At 32.8% G+C, this 21,545-nt stretch overlaps 1 protein-coding gene across 2 annotated transcripts in view; it reads right to left on the bottom strand.

Moving 5' to 3' along the window:
• Sp1 (transcription factor Sp8) overlaps nucleotides 1-21,545 on the bottom strand; it is a 31,755-nt gene that overhangs the window by 7,636 nt on the left and 2,574 nt on the right. Inside the window, exon 1 of one of the 2 annotated variants that reach the window (XM_074246960.1) lies at nucleotides 16,240-16,816. The exons of the other annotated variant lie outside the window; for it this stretch is intronic. Within the exon in view, the coding sequence (XP_074103061.1) occupies nucleotides 16,240-16,323 (84 nt within the window). The 5' untranslated portion in view covers nucleotides 16,324-16,816. Of the gene's footprint in view, nucleotides 1-16,239; nucleotides 16,817-21,545 lie in introns of those variants that run through there. 2 annotated transcript variants of the gene reach the window in all.

Here is a 21,545-nt window from a genome sequence, read left to right as displayed (position 1 = left end):
GCTGACATTTCTTTCTTATAAATATTATTTGTATATTTCTATTACTATTGCTAGTAATAGTATAGAGAAAAGTTAACAGTAAGCTCTACTACTATTGTCCGTTTCAAGCTGCTTGACTTAATATGTATTCTTTGATGTTCATATTATAGTATGTATTTTTTATTTTATTAAATTGTGGTAAAGCCAGCGCAAAGCCGACATGCAGTTGGATATTCTATTACACAGGTTTTGATAAAAGCAGCATTCGTGTTGTGTGTTGTGTGCTCAGTGTGATGTAAAAGAGTCCAGAGTGTAGAGTCGAGTAGATAGAATTTATAATATACACGCTATGTCCACAAGTCGTCACACCCTTTCGCTTGTATCTTAATAACGCTAATGCGAGTCTTGCGAGTCTACAAAAGGACGCGCTTCGCTGCAAATTGATCTCGATGAACACGCCGTACACCGTACAACGTACTACAGACCTGTAGTATATCATATACGCTCAAAGAATTATAAAAATAATAAAAACAATTAAACGCGTAGCAAGAGGATGGAAGAATGTTTTATGGGCTACAGAAATTAGCTGTACAGTGCGCTGTATTTTTCTCGGTTCGGGGATTAAAAAAATAGATGGACTGACGGAGATGTGGATGATGAAGGAGAGGTAACTGAGGAGCAAGAGGAAATTGAGGAAGTTATAACGCAAGGAGGGGGAGGAAACAAAAAGATAGAGGAATCGAAGCACCTGCTGTAGAATTTTGCTGGGCGAGCTTTTGATTGGATTCACCTGCGCCGTTACGAATCCACAAGTCAATTGTGATGCGATACCAAAACTAAAGAGATTAGGTGATTTTTTTATTCAATTTTAATGCTAACTTGACATTGCGAGAATATCAAGTTCATGTTTTTGGTAGTCTTTCACAATTTTGATTTTTGTCAACTTTCAAAAGTTATTCTGACAATTGTCAACATAAATAAAAGAATTTAATTAATCCTTAGTAGAAAAATTGATTTGATCCGAGAGAAAAAATTTTAATTGAAGAAAATTATTTAAAAAAATTTTTTTTTTTTTTAATCAAACCAAAAATTTTTAAAGATTTTTTTTCTTGGATCAAGTTAATTTTTTTATCTGTGCAGTAAATACAAAATAACTTTAAATTAAAAAAGAATCTCATTAATATTAAATACTTGAGTAGAGATGTTTAAAACATCACAATATTTTCTCTGATTAACTGATAAAATTAATGTGGGTAATTTTAATGCTAATTATTTGTTTTATCTGCGCATTTAGTTTATTTGCACATTCGCATGCATAAGCATCGATAAAATCCGAGCGACTTGCTTGAGATTTTCTTACAAATAAAATTCTTTCCCATCTTCTTCTTTAAAGTCTATTTTTTGCTTTTTATTTTACTTGCTTTTGCGTTTTACTTTCTTTCGTGAAAGATAATTGCCAGAGTAGAGCGATTGCAGTATATATACCGTATATACGGAGTGGACTCGTCCTCAGCAACCGTCGCTCAACGTTAATGACTTTGGCGAGGATGTCGAGCAACCAGGCAAGGTTGTAAAGTGCTTACTTAGATACACATCCAACAATTTTTAAAAATTATTGACATAATTTAAAGTTTTATAAAGTGTCTGGCTCAGTGTACCGGTTGAAAATACAAAAACCTGTATATATCCATATCCAGTTGCTGTTTATAAATATATAAAAGTCCCAGTTCTAAGTTTTTGAACAGCAAAAAATGATGGTTTTTGCAGAGAAATATTGAAGGACATACAAAATTCTCGAAAGTGGATTTTTAAACTGGTAGTTATTGGGATTAATAACGTTATTCATGAGAGAGTGACCTGGGGCTAGTCTGCATCAACACCAATACACCTTTTTAAAAAAGATAGTATAGAATATATTCTCGAGCCGAGAAATCAGTAAGGCAGTAGTGGATGCCCATCGGATCGACGCTGTTAATTCCCACCATGAAACCCGGCTACCTGTTACCCTTCTTCTAAATTATGTTTTTTAATTAAATCCATCGTGAGAGCAGAACAGTGAATATATACACGAGAATAGAAGGAGAAGAAGAGGATGAATAAAAACGAGAACAAGAATGAGAGGAACACAAGAGTGAACTTGCACCATCAGAAGCAATCCTAATCCATCCTCTCTCCTGTGCTCTTTTTATCAGTAGACTCCATCCTATTTACTGATGATGATGATGATGATGATGAGTGTGCAGTGCGTTACCAAAACAGCCCTGTGTCTAAGACTGGTGGTCATCCTAAGTATCCCGAGCCCGAGTGAATTTTGCCGCGTGGCCCCGGGCCAACGGGAGCCGAGATTTATTCGGTCATCTCTGCTCGGGCGCCGCTATTTTATTTCTCTAATCGAGGATGAGCTTTCTGCTCTCTTCTCACCATCACCACCACCAGCTTCTTACTTAAATATTTATCATCGCATCTGATAAAAAGAAAACAAGAAGAAGGTAATTTAAACAATTCTTTGGATCGTGTCTATCTACAGTCGGGGCTAATTTATTTTTCGGGTACAAGCCGACGTGGGAAATTCCGATAACACCGGGAGCTACAAGAGAGGAATGGGAGTAAAAGAAAGTTTGTTGGGTTACAGACCACCTCTGCTTATTCATATACATACACTACACATGTTGGATTTATATATATATATATATATATATATATATATATATATATATATATATATATATATATATATATATATATATATAGAGAGAGAGAGAGAGAGAGAGAGAGAGAGAGAGAGAGAGAGAAATGTCAATTCATTAGCACTCGTAAATCTGTCGCGCTGGCAAACGTTGAATATTAAGCGAGTTATTTCACTTACTGACCGCTATAACTCCTTGCCAGTTAACGTGGTTACACCCTTGTCTCTTCCTTTCACTCTTTATTATTACCAGTATACTTGCTACACCACTCACCGCTTTACTTACGCGTTTAGAAATATATAACTTTTCGTTTATTTTCTTTAGAATTTTCTTTAACTTGTTTCTCGGGAGCTTGACGTGCCGATCAATGTGTCTAGGTGATTGGTTATCATAAAAATTTTATTTTGCATTAATAAGATACTATAGATTGCAATTAATCATTTATTTTTACTCAATCCAATCACGGTTTTTATTAATGGACTTTTATTGTAAAAAAAATTTAATTATTTTCTTTATTAAGAAGTTTTTTTAAAAAAATATTAGATTTTTTTTTTCTTTTAAAATTTAATTGTATATTAAGCAATATGATTTAAAACTTTAATAAAAAAAAAAATGTGTAAATAATGAAAGTTTAAGACCATCTGTTGTAAAAATCTAAATTACAGCATTTTACTCCAAGAGTAAAATTTATTAGTTGATTGGTGTTCAGAGAACTCCCGAGGAAAAATGACTTCCAAGTAACATCTCGTTATAGCGAGTAAGTTTTAGTAAGTACTATACACTTGTAGGACAAACGACGACTAATACTACTACCGAAACAATTCAAGATTTTTTTAACCGAATGAAGTCTTCATTAGGATAATGAGAGTGATATAAATCTTGTACAGAATACGCTTATAAACACGATGAGTATTAACTAACATACAGTATATTTCTCGGATAGCTCAACTCAGATGTTGAATGCAGATGATTGTATGTATCTATAGACGGCTGTATGTTTGGTTTTAGCAGTGAATGGAAGCTGCTATTTAACTATATACCACATATTGAAGCAGCAAAGGGATATGGATATATATTTAAAGCATGTAGAGGGTGAGACGGAAGCGGCTGTGCATTTGCATGAGATAATTTAGTGATACATAAAATTCAGCGGCAAATTAGCGCCCGAGTGTCCAACCTATCGCCCGGCATGTGTTTTATTATAATCTCTCCAAATATGTATACTGTATATTTGTTACCTCATCTCGGATTAATTCTTCTAAAATACCGACAATAAAACCGTCAGCATGCCGTTCCTACTATTCGTGAATTTTGAATTCAATGGTAATAATAATAATAAGATTCTATTAATACTTTTTTTAACCGATTCATAAAATATTTTATAAACTTCAATGTCTCTAATTAAATAATAAGCATTTTTTTTTAATTCCAATTAAAATTAAATTCCATATATTTTAATTTTTTTTTTTTTTTTTTTTTTTATTAATTAAATGTCACTTTTTGAATAAAATTTTTAATAAGGTAGTAAAAAACTAATTTATGTAAAAAGAGTGTTAATATAAAAATGAAATAGGTAGTGAATTTATAAAAATAAAAAGAAAAAAAAATACTATCGATCGAAGAACAAAACTGATCGTTCAGTTCTTATGAGAGTAAATATATGTGTATAGACATGCATAGGTGGAGGCGTAAAGGAGTATATCGGTAGCCTGATGCATTAGCATATAGAGGGAATAGCCCTGAGGCCGTGTTCCTGTGTTATAAACCCGCCCGACGGGCGTAGCAAAAGGGCTCGCGTCCTTGTATATTTATTAACCGAAAATACATTAAAATCCATCACATTTAACCTCTCTCCGTCTTGTTAAGGACCCACGGTCTAATTTACACGACAACCATTTTCATTTTTATTTATTTCCCGCTGTCCAACACCTCAGAGCTCTACTCGTGAGACCCCAGAGACATCAGACGTCAAAATAAAATAAATTTTTAGTAATCAAGTCTCCTCGCTTTATTTTTGGTAATTTGCTAAATCTATTGTCCGGACAAAATATATCAAGCACTTTATTGGATTTGGTTTTTTTTCAGCCAAGGTGGTCTCTTAGGCGGCCTTCTTTCAATTATGAAAAATCTCCAACGGGTCATCGACGTGTAAATAGCGTCAAGTTAGGTAAGGACGCATTTTTATATATATGTATGTTTATTGTAAATGTATGTGGATAGTTATTTATAGAAAAAACTTAACTGCCATAGAGCGTCGAATTCTCAGGCATCGAAAAATATTATAAAGAGATAAATTGGGCGGAATATTAGCATTTAAACGAAGGTGCTATCGGACAAAAAATTTTAACATGTTATAAATTTATTTTTAGATGCATATATATATTTATAAATGTACGTATTTCTAAAGACGTGTTTGTGTCAGGTTCTTCTCATGCTGCATCATCACGCGGGTCGCGGATCGTCTTATGCACTAATTTGTTTCTCAGAAGACAACCACAACGAACTAAATTAATGTTTCGAAGAAAATTCCGATTCTTATCTTTATCTCTGTCTCGTCAATGATGGATCAATTAATTAATGTGCCTTCAATTTATTTATTTATATAAAATATGTTTCCCATTGTAGTTTTAATTGTAAATGATTATTGTTTCGACATTAGCAAGGTTTTTTGAGTTATCTAATGATTAACCTGATAGATATGTTTTCTTTATATATAAATAAAATTTTGATGATAAACAGCTACTGGTTTTACACGCAATCCAGCTATTTCCTCATCACAGGAATTGCCTTACCAGGTTTACTTTATCTGATCTATAATTGTCACTCATGACAATCTTTCTATGCAAGATTATTTTGTACTGACTGACATGTTTTATTTTTTTTTTTTTTTTTTTTTATGAGTCTTAATTTTTGCATTCAATACCAAAATAATTAGCGCTGTTCTCGCCTTGTCAATTATGAAACAATTAATAAATAACTCAACAAAAGAATTGTTTTGTATAATTAACTGATGAGTTCTGACTGATTTACAAACAAAAATTTTTCATCGTTATAGTAATTTAATTTAAAAAAATTAAAATAATGCATATACATAATAAACATGAAAATGTAAGAGTAAAAAATTTTAAAATGAATTTATACAAAAATATGATGTCGGGTTCTTTAAATAAAAATATAATTGCCAGAAAATAATTTATGTTAAAAATAATTGTATGGTAAGTATTCTTTATTTCAATTATATTAATAATATAATAACATGTATATTTACAGATGGAACTGTACATGCAATGTAATATGAATTGATATTTTTGCAGTGAGGTGCTAAGTGAAGGTCACTTTGTGGCGAGATAAACGCACATGTATATTGCAGGCCAATGAGGGTTAACTCCGCTGAGTAAAGTAATTTCTTGAGATAAATTGTCTGTAGTCTTCGCGTGAACAAAAATATTTATACTCGAATCGTGTAATTTTTACTCTTACACTTACACGTATAAATATCTATAAATGTATGATAATAATAACAATAATAATATTAAATAAGAAATTCTTACCCAGCCAACTGTTACAAATAGCACTAACAATAAAACCGCTACTAAATCATCCTCATTTAACTAATTTCAGTGGTCTAATCCTCGGTCTACAATAAATATACGTGGTTATATTACAACCGCAGAATATATTAAAATCTAACATAAAAAATCGGATAAATCAATTTTTTCATCGATTAAAAATTAAAAGACCTCTGAATGGTTAATTAAAGATAATTTAATTTTATTATATATCTAAAATATTTTTCGAATGCCTGCGGAGGTGATACATGATCTAACGAACTAGACAGACTTTTAGGTTCCAGACTGAACATCGCAGTATTATATCAAGTGTCTCTTCTGCATAATTTAATATAATACACATACACATACATATATGTAATACAATCGGGAGTTCGTTCACGCTAAAGCTAACGAGACTCAAAGTACATGCTTACCGCGACTGTGAATTATATTCTTGATTATAGGCATTATGTACATGTAGCGCAGTAAACGGCTCGAAGTAAGTGCATCAGGATTCACGTGCACTAGTGTCATTTATTTTAGTATCGTCATATTTAATTTAAAGCCTTTTATTTTGTAGAACAAAATACGTATGTATAACTTCTAATTATTGTTTATGGGTTATTTTATTGCCTTGATGACGATTATTGCTTCTGTCAATTGAAATTTAATGTCTTTAGATTCAGAGAGAACCGTAAAATTGAGTAAATAAAATCACATAATTATATATCATGAGTCTTAATTATTGTAATTCTAGTAGTTATTTATAAACAGGAAATTCTATTTCCTTCGAAATAAATTTTTTATTTTGACCGTATAATTATTTATTAAAAAAATTTTAAGTATAAATTGAATTGATACGAAAAAAATTTAAGATTAAAAGTAATAAAAAATTAATAAATAGAGTAACTATAAATCAGTTGTTGAATTATTAACAAAAGCTAACAGATAACTGCTAGCTCAATAATCTGCATACACTCGTTGACTTGACAGTTTATTAGTGATGTGATAGTTTCTCTGGACAGCTACCAGCTATTGCGATATACTATACACAGATATCAATTCTCAAATGAATTGGTTCGCGTGTCTTCGTCGGTGTGCTGAATTTATAGCTTCATCGCGTATTGCACCCGCGTTTTACACTCCGACACTCGGGGGTGTACATCCACATACACATACAAGGGTTTATATTGCGCGATATCAACCATAGACCATACATCGTCAATAGAATGGCTATACGGATCTCTTAGTAATCTCGCGGTGGGATACGAATAACTCATACGGTGATTTCTGTACACGACACGTACACACCAGAGTATGTATATCGAATGGTTGGTTCTCTTGATTAACTATTCTCTGCGCATCAATAGCCATATATTTATAAACATTGATATGTACGTAAATAAAGTATAAGTTGATAAATATTCTATCGGCTTTAGGTGTGAAATGTCAGTTAATGATAGTGCGTCTATTTTTTTTTTCTAGGCTTGAGAGTAAAGACTGAAGACTGTTTTCAATCGATACATTTCGCCACGTGTTACATAAACATGTAATTTGTTGACTAAAGATTTACTGCGAATTTAAATTATAAATTTACTTTGATGCAGTAAAAGTAATTTAAGGATTTTAATAATAATAATAATAATAATAATAATAATAATAATAATACTGATGATAAAGCCAGTAAGGGAAATAATTGAAAGATAAATTGGTAATCCGGCAATTTTCGGATACAGTAAATAATATATTTATTAGTTTTAAGTTTATCAGATGATCGGTATTGAATCAGTCCATTAGGAGATCCCTAGCTCTTCGTCAACCCTCGTGGCCCTACGCACACTTTTACTCTTTTCGAGATCACTGCAACAGACTGTGACATATTAGGCCACCCCTCGAGGACATCATCACCGTATAAGAGACTCGAGGGTGACTCCGCAGTTTAATTTATTGTTTCGTTTGCTATCTAGTGCCCGGTAGATGTGTGTGGGCTTGAAAATATATGTATGTATGTGTTTTTGTGACACAGTCGTGGGAGACAACTACCCTTATTCTCCAAGAGAAACATTCTGGAGGATAAATACGTATAAATTTATCGTTTTTACCGAAAAAGACCCCAAGTTAATAAAAACTCGTAAATAAATTTCACTTGAAATGCTTTCGTACACTTGATATAACATTCTTGTGAATTTTCATCACACATTTTATTTTATTCATTCAAGTTTAATTTTTTTTAACCGTACTATTATTAAATATTAATGTTTATTTGCAAAACGTCGCGATATCGTGAAAAATTCAAGACTCGGGACTAGGTGATTTATCTCAGCAAGTGTTATAAGTTATATATAAGTAACAGACGCAATTACAATGAGTTATATGCAGCGAATCGTTGGCAAAATAGGCGATAATGTGGCTATTAGATGCAACGATCAGACTGCGATTATCCTGTGAAGAATGAGCTGTAACTGTACATATTTTTTTATGTTCCAAGATAGGGTTAAAAATCATCGAGAAAATTGTTTAAAAAAAGTTTGAGGAATAAAATAACATATAAATAAGTGTACGGGTAAAGTATTATATGAATAGCATCAATTTCATAACGGTGTCGAGATAGATTAAAAGTGAATAACTGAAATGTGTAGCAGCGGCGAACGACCGTTGCGCAACTTGCAGCTGCATAATTTTTAGCCTCAGGCTCTCAAAAGGTATCCAGTACTCCTTATATGCGCTCAGTAACTTTACCAATGCAGGGTACCAAAGTCAGGACTACGAAGTTGTCAACACACCGAAATGTAAATTAACTTATTATATGAGTGAGCTTGTTGCCGCGTTCAGCAAGGACGACCAATTTTTAACGATAATTATTCATTTTTGTTTAACTTCTTTGACAGTTGGCTTTTCGTCTTCCATCTGTAGGTTTTTTGTTAATTGATGTACATATTGAAGTATACACACTAAAAAAAAAATAATTAACTTGATTGAAGAGAAAAATTCTTGAACAGAGACATTTTTTGTGAATCAAGTAAATTTTACTTAAATCAAGTTAATTTTTTTTTAATAAATGCATTAATTAAATTTTATAAAATTGCAAAGTTCATAAAATAATAGATTGAAAAATAAATCCGTTTGCGAATGATTAAAAATTATTGAATAATCATGATTCATGATAATGTTAAAGAAAATTGTCTGAGTAATAAAAAGACTGTAATGTACCAAAGGAAAAAGTTAAATAAATAAATATATATAAAGTAATTGTTGACAATAGAAAATCAAGGGGTTTTCGGCTTCCACTTTTCATAGATGAGATTTCAATCGATAAACCCATCTCGCGGACACAAAACGGTAGATAATGATACTTTCCAATGCAGTATACAGCCGGTTATCGTAAAGGTCGTGCAATTATTATATTATATATTTATACGAACAGGTCTTATTATATGTACGATATATCGTACATACACATATACATATACGTGTGTATTTATCAACTATAAATATTATTATCATTATTATTATATATTTATTATTATAATATACAAGTGTGTGTATGTTGAGGGAAAATAAGACGAGAAAGTGGTTGTGTAGACGTGCATGACTCTTTACTTATTCTCTTCTCTTCTCATCTTTACTCTGTACTGGCAGCTTCGAGCAATCACGACTTTACTAATATAAGTTTTTAATATAATGCAAAACAACAGCAACATGATCGCCGCATAAACTCAAACAGTCGATGTAAATTGTCCAATAACCATTTTATACAAATAAACACCTTGAGAAAAAAGTTTAACATGATGCAAAAAGTCGTTAAGTGTATATCGATGTACTCACTAAATCTCAATGTCTGTATTCATTGTTTTTTTAAATAATTCTTTATATATTTAACCTCTAATTCTTCAATTAAATTGTCAACAATTATTAATTTTCAGTAGATTAACAAAATAGTTTCTTCCTAATTACATTGTATATTTTTTTTAATGACTAAAATCTGTAATTAATCTTCGCATTAATTATTTTTAATTATCACCCGCGATAATTGGACAAAATTTATTACTGTTGTTATAAAGTAACGTTTTGTCTGTTTTATCTTAATCGCATCATTTATAATTTATATTTTGATGTAAAATATCCGATCGACAAAACATTTCAACTATTTTATGTCAATAAATTATTTTTATAATAAAATGTAATAATCTTTGAGACTGTCAAAAGTTTAATGATGGATTAGGTGTCAATAAATTTATTTACATTGCGTCAACAAATAAATAAAAATAACAGTAAGCTTCAGTCGAAGAGTGATATGAAGAGAAGTATAAATTTAAATGCATCGTCTGTCACACCCGATCAGACACATCACCGAGCCGATAAATCAAACACACGTCTGGTCTGCTGTATAAAAACGGTGAAGAGTATGAATGCAACGTTTATGACGCTCACAATCAATGTCGGCGATGTTTTGGCTCGCGCCACATGATTTGGCACCCCTGCAGGGACTCCCGACGTGGCAGCACCTCGATTCTCGGTGGAACTCGTGAGAGGGCCGTTCGGCAACGGTCGTACTCGTGCGCGCGCACAAAGTCGTTGCCTGGAGCTTATTCAGATTCAAGGGACTTGCTTTGCCTTTAAACACACTGGCGAACAGATCGGGGCTCTCATCTTGTAGGAGTTTTTTTTAAGGAATTTTTCCCTCGCGAGAGTCATCCCAGTCTCGTCGGTCCAGCTATTTGTTGAGACTAAGAGCATGTTAAGAGAATAATAATCTTGATTCTTTTTTTCTCTTAAGAAAACACTCGACTATGACGATCCGATGATGCCAAGTCCTGATGATAATACACGGTAATTCAATGTACGTACCCACGTAGAGTACATACATTGTTTACAAGGCCCTCGAGTCTTTCAATTATCGTCGATCACAGAGGTGCCACGATTGACGCTCCATGATCCATACTCGTGGAAAATAAAAACTATTTTGCTGAAATGATACCTTTCGATTCGATAAAATGGACAAACAATTGTTTATTGTTGTTTTTTGTTTTGGGTTTTAGTCAGATAAAAGGCTCTTATGGTTTAAATATTATATTGAATAAATTTTTTTAAAATTAAACTAAAGATAATACTCTCGGCTAGAGAATTACACTGGAAGCAAGAAAAATTATTGTCCAGATAAGGATTTATTGGCTCAAGAATTTATTAAAATGAACCATTTAAATTTATTTATTTTTTTTTTTTTTATTAAAGAATTCTTTAGTAAACAAACAAATAGCTTTGTTGGATTGAGTAAAAATCAATTTAATCGATTTGATAAATTTTTCAGACAAAAAAATGTATTCTTAATAATTATCATACGGAAAAAAGAATAATTAAAAAATAACATTTTTTGTAGTAATAAAAGGAGCTCCGAACAAAAAACTGGAAAAATTCCAGTTTCAAAGAAACATATTATTATTTACAAAAAAAAAAATTCCAAGTATTGTTTTTTATAGTTTTTAAATGAAGTTTTTACAGACTTTGTAAGGATTCTATTTTCTTGGTTTTTTTTTTAAACCATCAAGCTTTTATGAATATTACTTTAAAATGTAATTTTTTTTTTTCACATTGTATTGTCTAAAACACATTGAAATATGGTACATTAATTGAATTTGGTAAAATAATATTCATATTAATTTTGTGAAGAGCTATATCATTAAAAGCACAGATTAGAAGCATGACTCTTGCAGTCTCAAGAGTACTACTTTAATAAGTTGGACGATTTCTATTAATTAAAGTAATTTTACCCGTCAGTAATATTTTCCAATTATAATATTATTAAAGTCTATTAAAGTGGAATGCAACAAAATACCAGAAATCGCAAGTACGAAAAATATTAACAGTGAGACATTGATGAATTGACAATGACATATGTAAAGCATTTACGGCTTAAAGTGTCAAGAGAATATATATGTGTGAGTCTGTGTGTGTGTATGATATACGTTGTTCCTACGATCCGTCTCAAAGGTATCATTTTAGCCTACGTTAGAAATTCATTTACAAACGCATATAATATATCCACATACATTTCCTGAGCGCAGTGTCTGTGTACGTTGTCGATCAATCATATCTTCATGAAACATGGTTCTTGCAACTCTTGAAAGACGCGAGAACAAGAACGAGTGGCAAAAGCGCCTCAACTACATTTACATTACTACTGTACATAACTTATATTATTTATATTTAACATATTAATATGTACTAGTGGATAGTAGTAACAACAACTTCTGGCAACCATGGGCTTTGTACATTTTGAACATCTGGCATTTGGTAACTTGATTCACTACTCCGGAAGTTGGAAAATCAGTATAGGTGTTAAAGTAACGTAAATATGATAAATATCATTTATATATTTATACATTAATGTAAATTGGTCAAATTGAAATGTCAACATGTAAAAAATAAATTTTACTTTTTTTTTTAAAAAATTTCGTATTCTATAAATTTTTATTTAATAATAAAAATTTGTTCGAGGAAATTTTAAAAAATTTCAATTGGTAGCTTCAAATATTTCCACCAACTAAAATCCTTTAAAAATCCGAGTGCAAAATGTCAAGGGCTTTTTAAATTTCAGGTAAATCTTCCACTTTATGTGAAACGACAATAATAATTGACGAATTTCAGGAGCTAGGAGTCCTCATCGCTACACAGGAGTGTAGTTTTGGTTGTTTGAAAAAAGGACATGCGGTCCCTTTATCCCCCGTGACGAACGACGGATGGGCACGTTACAACAAATGTTCACTCGGGCCGTTCGCAGTCCATTGTTGCTCTTGAAAATGTCAACGGGCGACTACGACGGCAATCACTATACGGTTATTCTAGTTTAGTGGCATAGACATAAAGTAAGAGCCACGGTTGAGCATAACCATACTCCAATACTGGATGATCTCGAGTACTGGATGGATAGTCCAACTAAATACAAAATAGAACGTTTAGTAAGTACATAAAGGCACACTACTGCACGCTATGCCGCTGAATCGGATTATGGGATCAGCCGCTTTTAGGTTTATACTTATTTGTGTGTCCCAGTCTCCAAACTTTTTATCTAATGCTCATATTATACTTGATGCCATTAAAAGTGAAGTGGAACGAAGATTTTTCGATAGGCAAGAGCAGTAGGCCACTTTTGGGTTTATTCTCATAAGTTTTTCAACATTTCTTTTTCTTCTTCCATTCTATTATTATTTTTATTGTTATTATTATCATTTGTCTATCGATGCATCATGCAAACAAGATTTTTACGCAATGTGACCGATGGTCTGTCATCATTTTGGGTTATTGGTTTGACAAATTAGCCCCCATTCATACGTAATCGGATAGTATTTTGACAACTGAGCTATACTTTGCTCAAATAAATATTTTTTTTATACAAAAATCCATTTTTGAAATATTTTGCTCCTCTGTTAAACTTGAAATAGAGTTATGAACTAGCTCTTAAAAAAAATAATAACAAGACAACAATAATTTCCTAAATGTCAAACAACGAGGTAATGACTTTTTTATAAATATATAAGGTATAAGTTAAACTTGCAATTATAGTCGCGAAGAATTGTTGGTGATTAATTATTTAATGAATACGTGTGTATGAACCATCGAATGTACGTACGAATAGACGTGAGCAGTCGATAGCAATAATGACAAGGATATTACACAGTATTATTTATTTATATTTATATTCGCTTCACCGTCTGACAGCTAACCATTTAAAACTCATTAATCCCATCAACTCTTTTATCTTTTAATAAATTACCGCGCTCATTATTCATTACTCATTATTATTTTTATTTTTATAAATTTTATTGATGAACGAGAGTATTAATTTTTTATTGAATAAAAATATTTTTGAAAATAGAGAAAAGAAGTGAGTGTTAAATATCGCGTCGCATCAAGGAAGTGTAAGTATTTTATTACATATCCCACGCATCCTATCAAGTGAATCCTGTCGCACAAAAGAATCTGAGATAAATAATTGACTCACCCTCTACTCAGCGGCAGGTAGTCTATAGTCTACATCTATAACGACATCCACCTTTATTTTATTTTATTTTATACAATTCTTTTATTTATATTCGAATACTTTTTACTTTTTACTTCTTTATTCTCGAAGAAAAACCTTGTGTCAAACATTTAAAACCCGAAAAAACGATACTCGATACATTTAGATTTTATTCCCATATATGACACTAGAATTTTTTTTAAACAAAAAATTTCATCCACATTTTGGATAAAGATTGTTAAAACTTTTGTGTGTAAGAAATGGATATTGATGTAAAAAATAGAAAAAAAAAATTTTTTTTTCAACACCAAGAAATTGTTAAGCTATATATTTTAAATAAAAATATAAATATGGATCGATGTTTATATATTCAGAGTAAAATGTTGAATACCCGTAGAACGGGTTATAGTGTATTCGTGACTTTAAATGTCAAATATGTATATAAAAAATAAAGAGTTTAACAAAGAAAAAAAAATCAACTCTAATAAAACGGAATTTTACTTTCAGGTCGTGCAATTTAATGTGAGCTACATTTACAATCTGCAGTCAGTGTGTTATATTTTTCTGTTTGAAAGAAATATCACGCACGTGTGACGTTACCGTCGATTAATATAATTTTTTAAAAATAAATTTACATTGAAAGAAAATAATACGCTTGGCGATTCTGCAGTTAGCAAACTTATAATTAATATTTAGATTTTTTGTTTGTAAATTTTGGTTTTGTAGGCTGTACACTGTATGCTGTAGTTTTTTTTAAAATCCTGTGAATTTAATAACTTTTTTACCGTCGTCTCGTAAATCATCCGTCGAGACTGGCGGCACTCTTTGCAGTCGAGTCATAAAGTAAATTTCTAGTGTATATACCTACATATTCAGGAAGGAAAAGGGTTGAGTGGATGTATGGTATAATATTAAACTCATGTTATATATTATATGAAGAACGTTTTGATGATGTTATGGGTTATGTCTTATATTACGAAGTGTAAGAGATCAAGTATCGGTGTGAGCTGGCGACGGGTAAAAAATTTTTTGGCCCACGTGCTGTCTTAGATAAAAACTTTACTATTTGTCCTTGTGAATGGATGTATTTAATTTAATTTAATGTAATAAAAAATACCTATATATGTATATATCAACTAGCACAGTATGTATGATGTATTTGTAGGAGTAAGTGTGGGCATTTAAATGTATAAGAGTATTTTGGCTGTCAAAACAGAGACCAGAAAAGCCCGGATGATCCGCCGGCTAATCCTCGACAATAGGAGATTACCGGGATCTCTATATTCTAGCCTCACTAAATTTTATTTACGGAGCATAAATAGCCGGAAGTAAATTTATTTATACAAAAATATTAAATGTGTGAATACCGTTGAAAATAAATTAATAAAAAACATGATTGATGTTTGATGAGTATAAAAATTACGAGCAATAAATAAATTATATAAAGTGAAGATAAAATTTGTTGACTTAGTCGATGACGATCTTGAGATAAAGATAGAGAAAGAGAGAGAGAGAGAGAGAGAGAGAGAGAGAGAGAGAGAGAGAGAGAGAGAGAACAAAGGACCGAAATGAATTGTCAAAACGAGGACTAATTTAGTCGTTTAAACGACAAGATCTTGCGATGTTATCTGATGATGACAACGCGGGTGTAAGCTTTTTTTTACTACCAAGACTAGTATCACCGTAGTCATACTACGGCTGCTACTTCAGAGTTCTACTACTTACTCGACGTTGCCTGACATTACTCAACATTTGAGGCATAACCCACAGGACAAGCCTCAGTAGCACCTGATCAAAGATTATAAGATCCGAAGTGGTGAATGTACCTGCCGGATTAAGATTTTTATCGCGTCAGACTGCCAATTGTCAATTTAAGTACCATTTTTACTCCAATTTAAGTATTATTTTTGAGTTAAAGTCTCCTAATTTATCTTTATCTCTATCTTTACCTTGACCATACCGAATTTTTGGACTTATCACAAGACTTATCTGTATTGACACTCACCATGTGATGAGCGGGCGACTTAGAGATGGACTGAAGCTGCGGATAAAGCTGACCAGCCGCGGCTGGTGTCATGTCCGTCAGCATCTCGACAGTATCTGTGCGTTCTTGCTTCACACAGACCTCGAGGAACTCGCTTTTTATGTTAATTATTGTCAAATAATTAATACACACTCGTAAAAAAAAAAAAATATAAATATAAATAAATAATTAACTAACTAAAACACCTTGAGTTTTCGTACTTTTACTAATTGGCAATAATTTAAAAATTATTTCACTCCAATCACGTCACCGTTATCATGAATGATAATATCAATAATAATAATAATAATAATAAATACTAATAATAATTAATAAATGTAGAACAACTAATGCAGTAACTCTGAGCCGTGCGGCCGCGATCGGTCCGCGGTGCTCGGGATGTAAAACTTGAGAACCTATTGTAGCAGTTGTTCGGTGTGTACAACACAATACAATAGAAGATTGTAAAATAAAGAAGGTGAGAACCGGTTAAACAAGCAACGTGTGGTTCTCGTTCTTCGCGCGGTGACAGACTGGCCGGCGAACCGATCGGGGTTTGAAGTCGATGGTGATACGCCACAAGAGCTGGGGAATGCCGAGCTACAAGAGTAGGGAATGCTATACACTCGCTATATGTGAACTGTACACTTTACACCACATACTGTACTGTACTGTGGTACGGTGGTGTACAAACTGTAGAGCTTGGAGTAAGGGCACACCGTGGACAGGCACACCCGACTGTGGATCTTTTCCCCTTCACGTGAGCCCGGGAAAAAGGGGGCTGTACAAGGAGGGCGGAATTGACGTAGATCTGGTGCCCGCCCTCGACCGCCTACGAGCCGAATCCACTTCAATTTTTGCTGGTGGGGCTCTGTACTACTCTTCACCAGGATTAAACACAATACTGAGGCTCTTTCTCCCCGTGGATAAGATAACGCTGTATTTACTCCACTCGTTCAGCTGTTCTCTGTTTTGGGTATATCTGTCTCTCTATCTGTTTCTATCCGTGCTAGGATTTGCTGGTGTTTGGTGTGGCAGCGAGGATAGGGATAGGATTGTCCCCGCGAATAGAGTCCCCACTATTGTCACACATCCACTGTACGGTGGTACGCGGACTATGTTGGGGATTATCAACGGTTTTGTGCTAGAACCGGTAGTGTAGAGTAAGAAGGCTTGCAGCTATACCGGATCCTGTACAGGATTGACAAGGATGAAAAATGGTATTGAAAGTGGAGGATAGTGGAGGAGAGTCTGCTGATGTAAACCGTGAAATGCGCGCGCAGATATACTCACGCGGTTTGTATCAGTTGCTACGCTGATATTGTATGAGAAGTAAGGTGGTCGTGCTATGAATTACCCTTTCTATTGCACAGTGTCGCGATAGGCAGACTCTACTACTTAACTGGATAACTTCGAGATGCCACTGCGGCTGCCTAAACTCGATTTTATGATCGGATAATTTTTTGCTGTAGATATATGTATATATATATAAATGTGCATGCTGTTTGATTTTTTTGGCTCCTTTCGGAATTTATGGCCTGGAGTTTGGATCCTTAAATCGACGAGTACGAGAACTTTTGAAGGATGCAAATAAGAGAATTTGCTTTGGCTGTATGGTAATTTTTTTTATGCTCAAGTTTAAGGCGACTAGGAATTTTTTTATGGATACTTAAGTGTTTTATGTTTTTCAAGTTTATGTTCAAAATTTTTTTTAACTATTAAATTTAAGATGTTTTACTTTCCAACGTTTGCCATTTAGTTTTTTCGAGATCAATTTTTTTTTAAGTTGGTCCAAAAAACTAACACATGAAGTATGTGTTGACAATATTTAATTATATACATAATAATGATGATTATAATTTTAATTATACATAAAATGTTATGCATATGTTTGGAAGTCACCCAAAAGATTGCATGTCCTCACATGGATACTAGCGTTTTAATATGATTTTAATCGGAGAGTTTGAATTTCAAATATTATCGACTTAACTTGGACTCTGTGTAATAAAACGGAGCGTATGGTGATGTGCTCTATGTAATAATGTTAGAGGAAGAGTAAGGGTCAATTATAAGCTCTCTTGCCGTAACGATCAGTGCTATTGAGTACTTCTGGTCTGACGTAATCAAGTACCTTGAATATGTTTGATGCTATTTGTATTTCAAATTCTCGGATTAATTAAAATAATGATTGATCATCTTCCGACAATTTTATTTAATGATATATACCAATCAAAATAGAAAAATATAATTTTATAAGATATTTACAAAGATTCAAAAAAATTTTGTAAAAATTTTTGTGAAAATTTATCTTTTAATTAATTTAAAACTAATAAATTTTTTCTGTCAATTATGGCTACGAAAAAAATAAAAAATACATAAGACTAAAAATGATGTATGAATAATAAATCAAAAACTGTGAAAACTACGGCAAATTTGATGCATTAATCACATTATCTAACCACCCCCAAGTAGAGCGACGGTGGCAAAGGCGATGAATTTGGACATCGCGTGCCATCCTGCCACAAAAGGTGTAGTGTTCGATAGCCGGGCGAGCTGATAGAAGCTTGTTCCTGGTATGCATAGCCGCCGTCGGATACAAGGGGGCGGCGAACACGAGGCGTCGTTGGGCGCGAGAAAAGGGGTGTTTTACAATGACTCGCATGATCTTCTCTCTCTGATAGATATTAGCCCACGCACCTACTACAGAACCGTGAATTTTTGACGCGATGAGTAAAGATGCGTGACAGGATTAACAGATAAACGATAGCTGTACACATAACAATAATAGTCTACTGGTAAAAAACGTAGCAAATAAATGGCTCTTTTGTGTAACAGATATCTCGTTCCTGATTTGAAAGGCTAACTAATATATGGTAGTACGTTTTTTGTGATTTATTAACTCCAGTTTTCTATTATTGAAATATGTTTTTTATTTCACGCTTTTATTCTTTTATTATGTGGATTTATGACTACTGTCATGCTTATTAATTTTTTTCAATTTATTTCAATAGTTTTTTCTCATTAGAAACTATCATTTTAACTTTTTAATAAGTAATAAGCAAAAAAAAAAAACTAAGATCAATTTAATGAAAAAATTATCGAATATTTAATTTTTTAAATAATTAATTAGTAGTTAAGTATATACTTAACGGCAAAAAAAAATGAACTGAATCTTTAAGGGATTTGAAAAAAAATTTTTTTAATCCTTAAATTAATAACAATAACTAAAATAAGTATGTAATGGTTGTTTTAACTAGTAAGTATTAAATTATAAATAATAGTGGGTATTTAAAAAAATTTTAAGTGTAAAATAATGACATGGAACAAGTGACTAATTAGTGGCAAAGATAAAAGTTGTCTATGCCTATATTAGAAAGGCAAATGACGTGACAAAAAAAATGCATAGAAGTAAAGTAGCTGACAGGTTTACACAGTTAATGTGTCGCCCTCGATAACTTTTTTTCCTTCATCATCCATTTACTAATTCCTTCACTTGTTTTTTCTATTATTGTTATACATAATAAATATTCTTCCGGAGCTCGGAGGATTCTCGCCGATTCACTCACTCTAGAGGACGACGTAATCTATACTTATCGGCTTCTGTGAGTATGGATCGACTACTCGGGCTGTGATCGACTTTCAATGATGGATCGTTGATTGGCAGACAGAGACTTCGGGGTTGAAAGGGAAATGGGCTACGGGGGCGGATAATAACAGAGCGGCGACGAAAGGACCTGAGTAGAGCTTAGAGCGGAGACAAAGACGCTCGAGGAATCATCTCTCTACCACGAAAAAGACAGAGCATACACACACATACACACATATAGACATACACATACGCTTTTAGCTGAGGATAAGGATCCGATCCGAGCTATATGCTGATGCTTTATAAAGACTTTTTGCTCTGGTGTTTTTTCATTGCCATGTGGTCATCGGGAGAGATGCTGATCTGGTCTCGGTCATAATTAACTGAAAAACCCTCTCTGAAGATCCAACATAAGATCCATCATCCAGTTCATAATTTATCCATTTTTTTAGTTTTGCTAAAAGCTCTCGATCTTATAAATATAAATTCGATCTCAACTCTTGATTATATTATAATATTTTTAAAAAGCAATATTAAAATTTAAAATAAGTAATATACACGTTCGTTAACGCGGATAAGAAAATTGGAAAAAATTCGTTTGACTTTTAGCATGTACAAACATTGACAAAAAATAAAACAAAAAAGGAAAAACTCGTTCGCGGTTGATTTACGCGCACATAATAACGCCCAGCAATGATTTCGTCAGCTAAGAACGTACGTACACTCGAGTCTTGAGTCTTGAGTCTTGAGTCTTGTCTCGTCCTCCTCGGCAAACTACTATGTACCATACGGATATATTCACGTGTATACCGGAGCAGGATGACGGTCGTGCTGTAATGGGGATGGGACACACTAGACGCTTAGATTTATGAGATCTTCTCGGGGAATACTCCATAACTCATTGTCACTTTTTTTCAGCAACACTTATTCTACACTCCCGTCTTGTTGGTATTATTATCATTATTTATTATTATTATTGTTATTATATTTTTCATTGAATATATAAAACTCACATAGTTAAGAAATACTAACGGCGGTTTTATGCATTACTGCACTTATTTACTTAAGTCATAAGGACGTTAGAAGACACCAATAAAATAAAGTGTGATGACATATTTAAAGATTAGCTTTCAACACTTACGACTATGTGTTCTGGTGTGTTGATTAACATATTTATGAGTTTATTTATTTGGAATATCGTTGAATAAAATTACTGTTAAATAAATAATGATAATAAAATAAAATAACAGAATGGGTATTATAAAATTTGATTGGTATGTTATTTAGCGAGGTGATGAGAAGTTGGATTTGGGTTTGGGTCTGGCCTGATAAATTGAATATTTACCGGTAATATTTGCGGTGTAGTGGTGACACGAGCCACTAATAATAATTATTTATATTTATGAATATAATGTGTCCTTAAAATTAGGTAAATGACGGTTAAAATAAAAAAAAAAGCTGGCGTTAAATTAACGCGCATGTACCTAGGCCTGGCTGAGGGAATAAGTTGAGATTGCAGAATGACGTGCAAACTGAGGGACGCCCTCGTCCGCCCCCTGGCAATGCGGTAATCACTATAATTACGTATCGAGCCCTTATATTAATATCCCCCAGCAACATCTCTTTTCCTTGTCGATTTCGTCCTCATCGACGTTCATTCGCCTTTCTTCGTGAAAGCTACTTCTTCACAACCTTTCACGCG

Source organism: Cotesia typhae, unplaced genomic scaffold (genome assembly GCF_013202065.1).
Source record: "Cotesia typhae breed Kobodo isofemale line unplaced genomic scaffold, CoteBio_Ctyphae contig_48, whole genome shotgun sequence".
Taxonomy (NCBI): domain Eukaryota; kingdom Metazoa; phylum Arthropoda; class Insecta; order Hymenoptera; family Braconidae; genus Cotesia; species Cotesia typhae.
The sequence above is the reverse complement of the archived record's forward strand: the minus strand, read 5'-3'. Positions and strand labels throughout refer to the sequence as shown.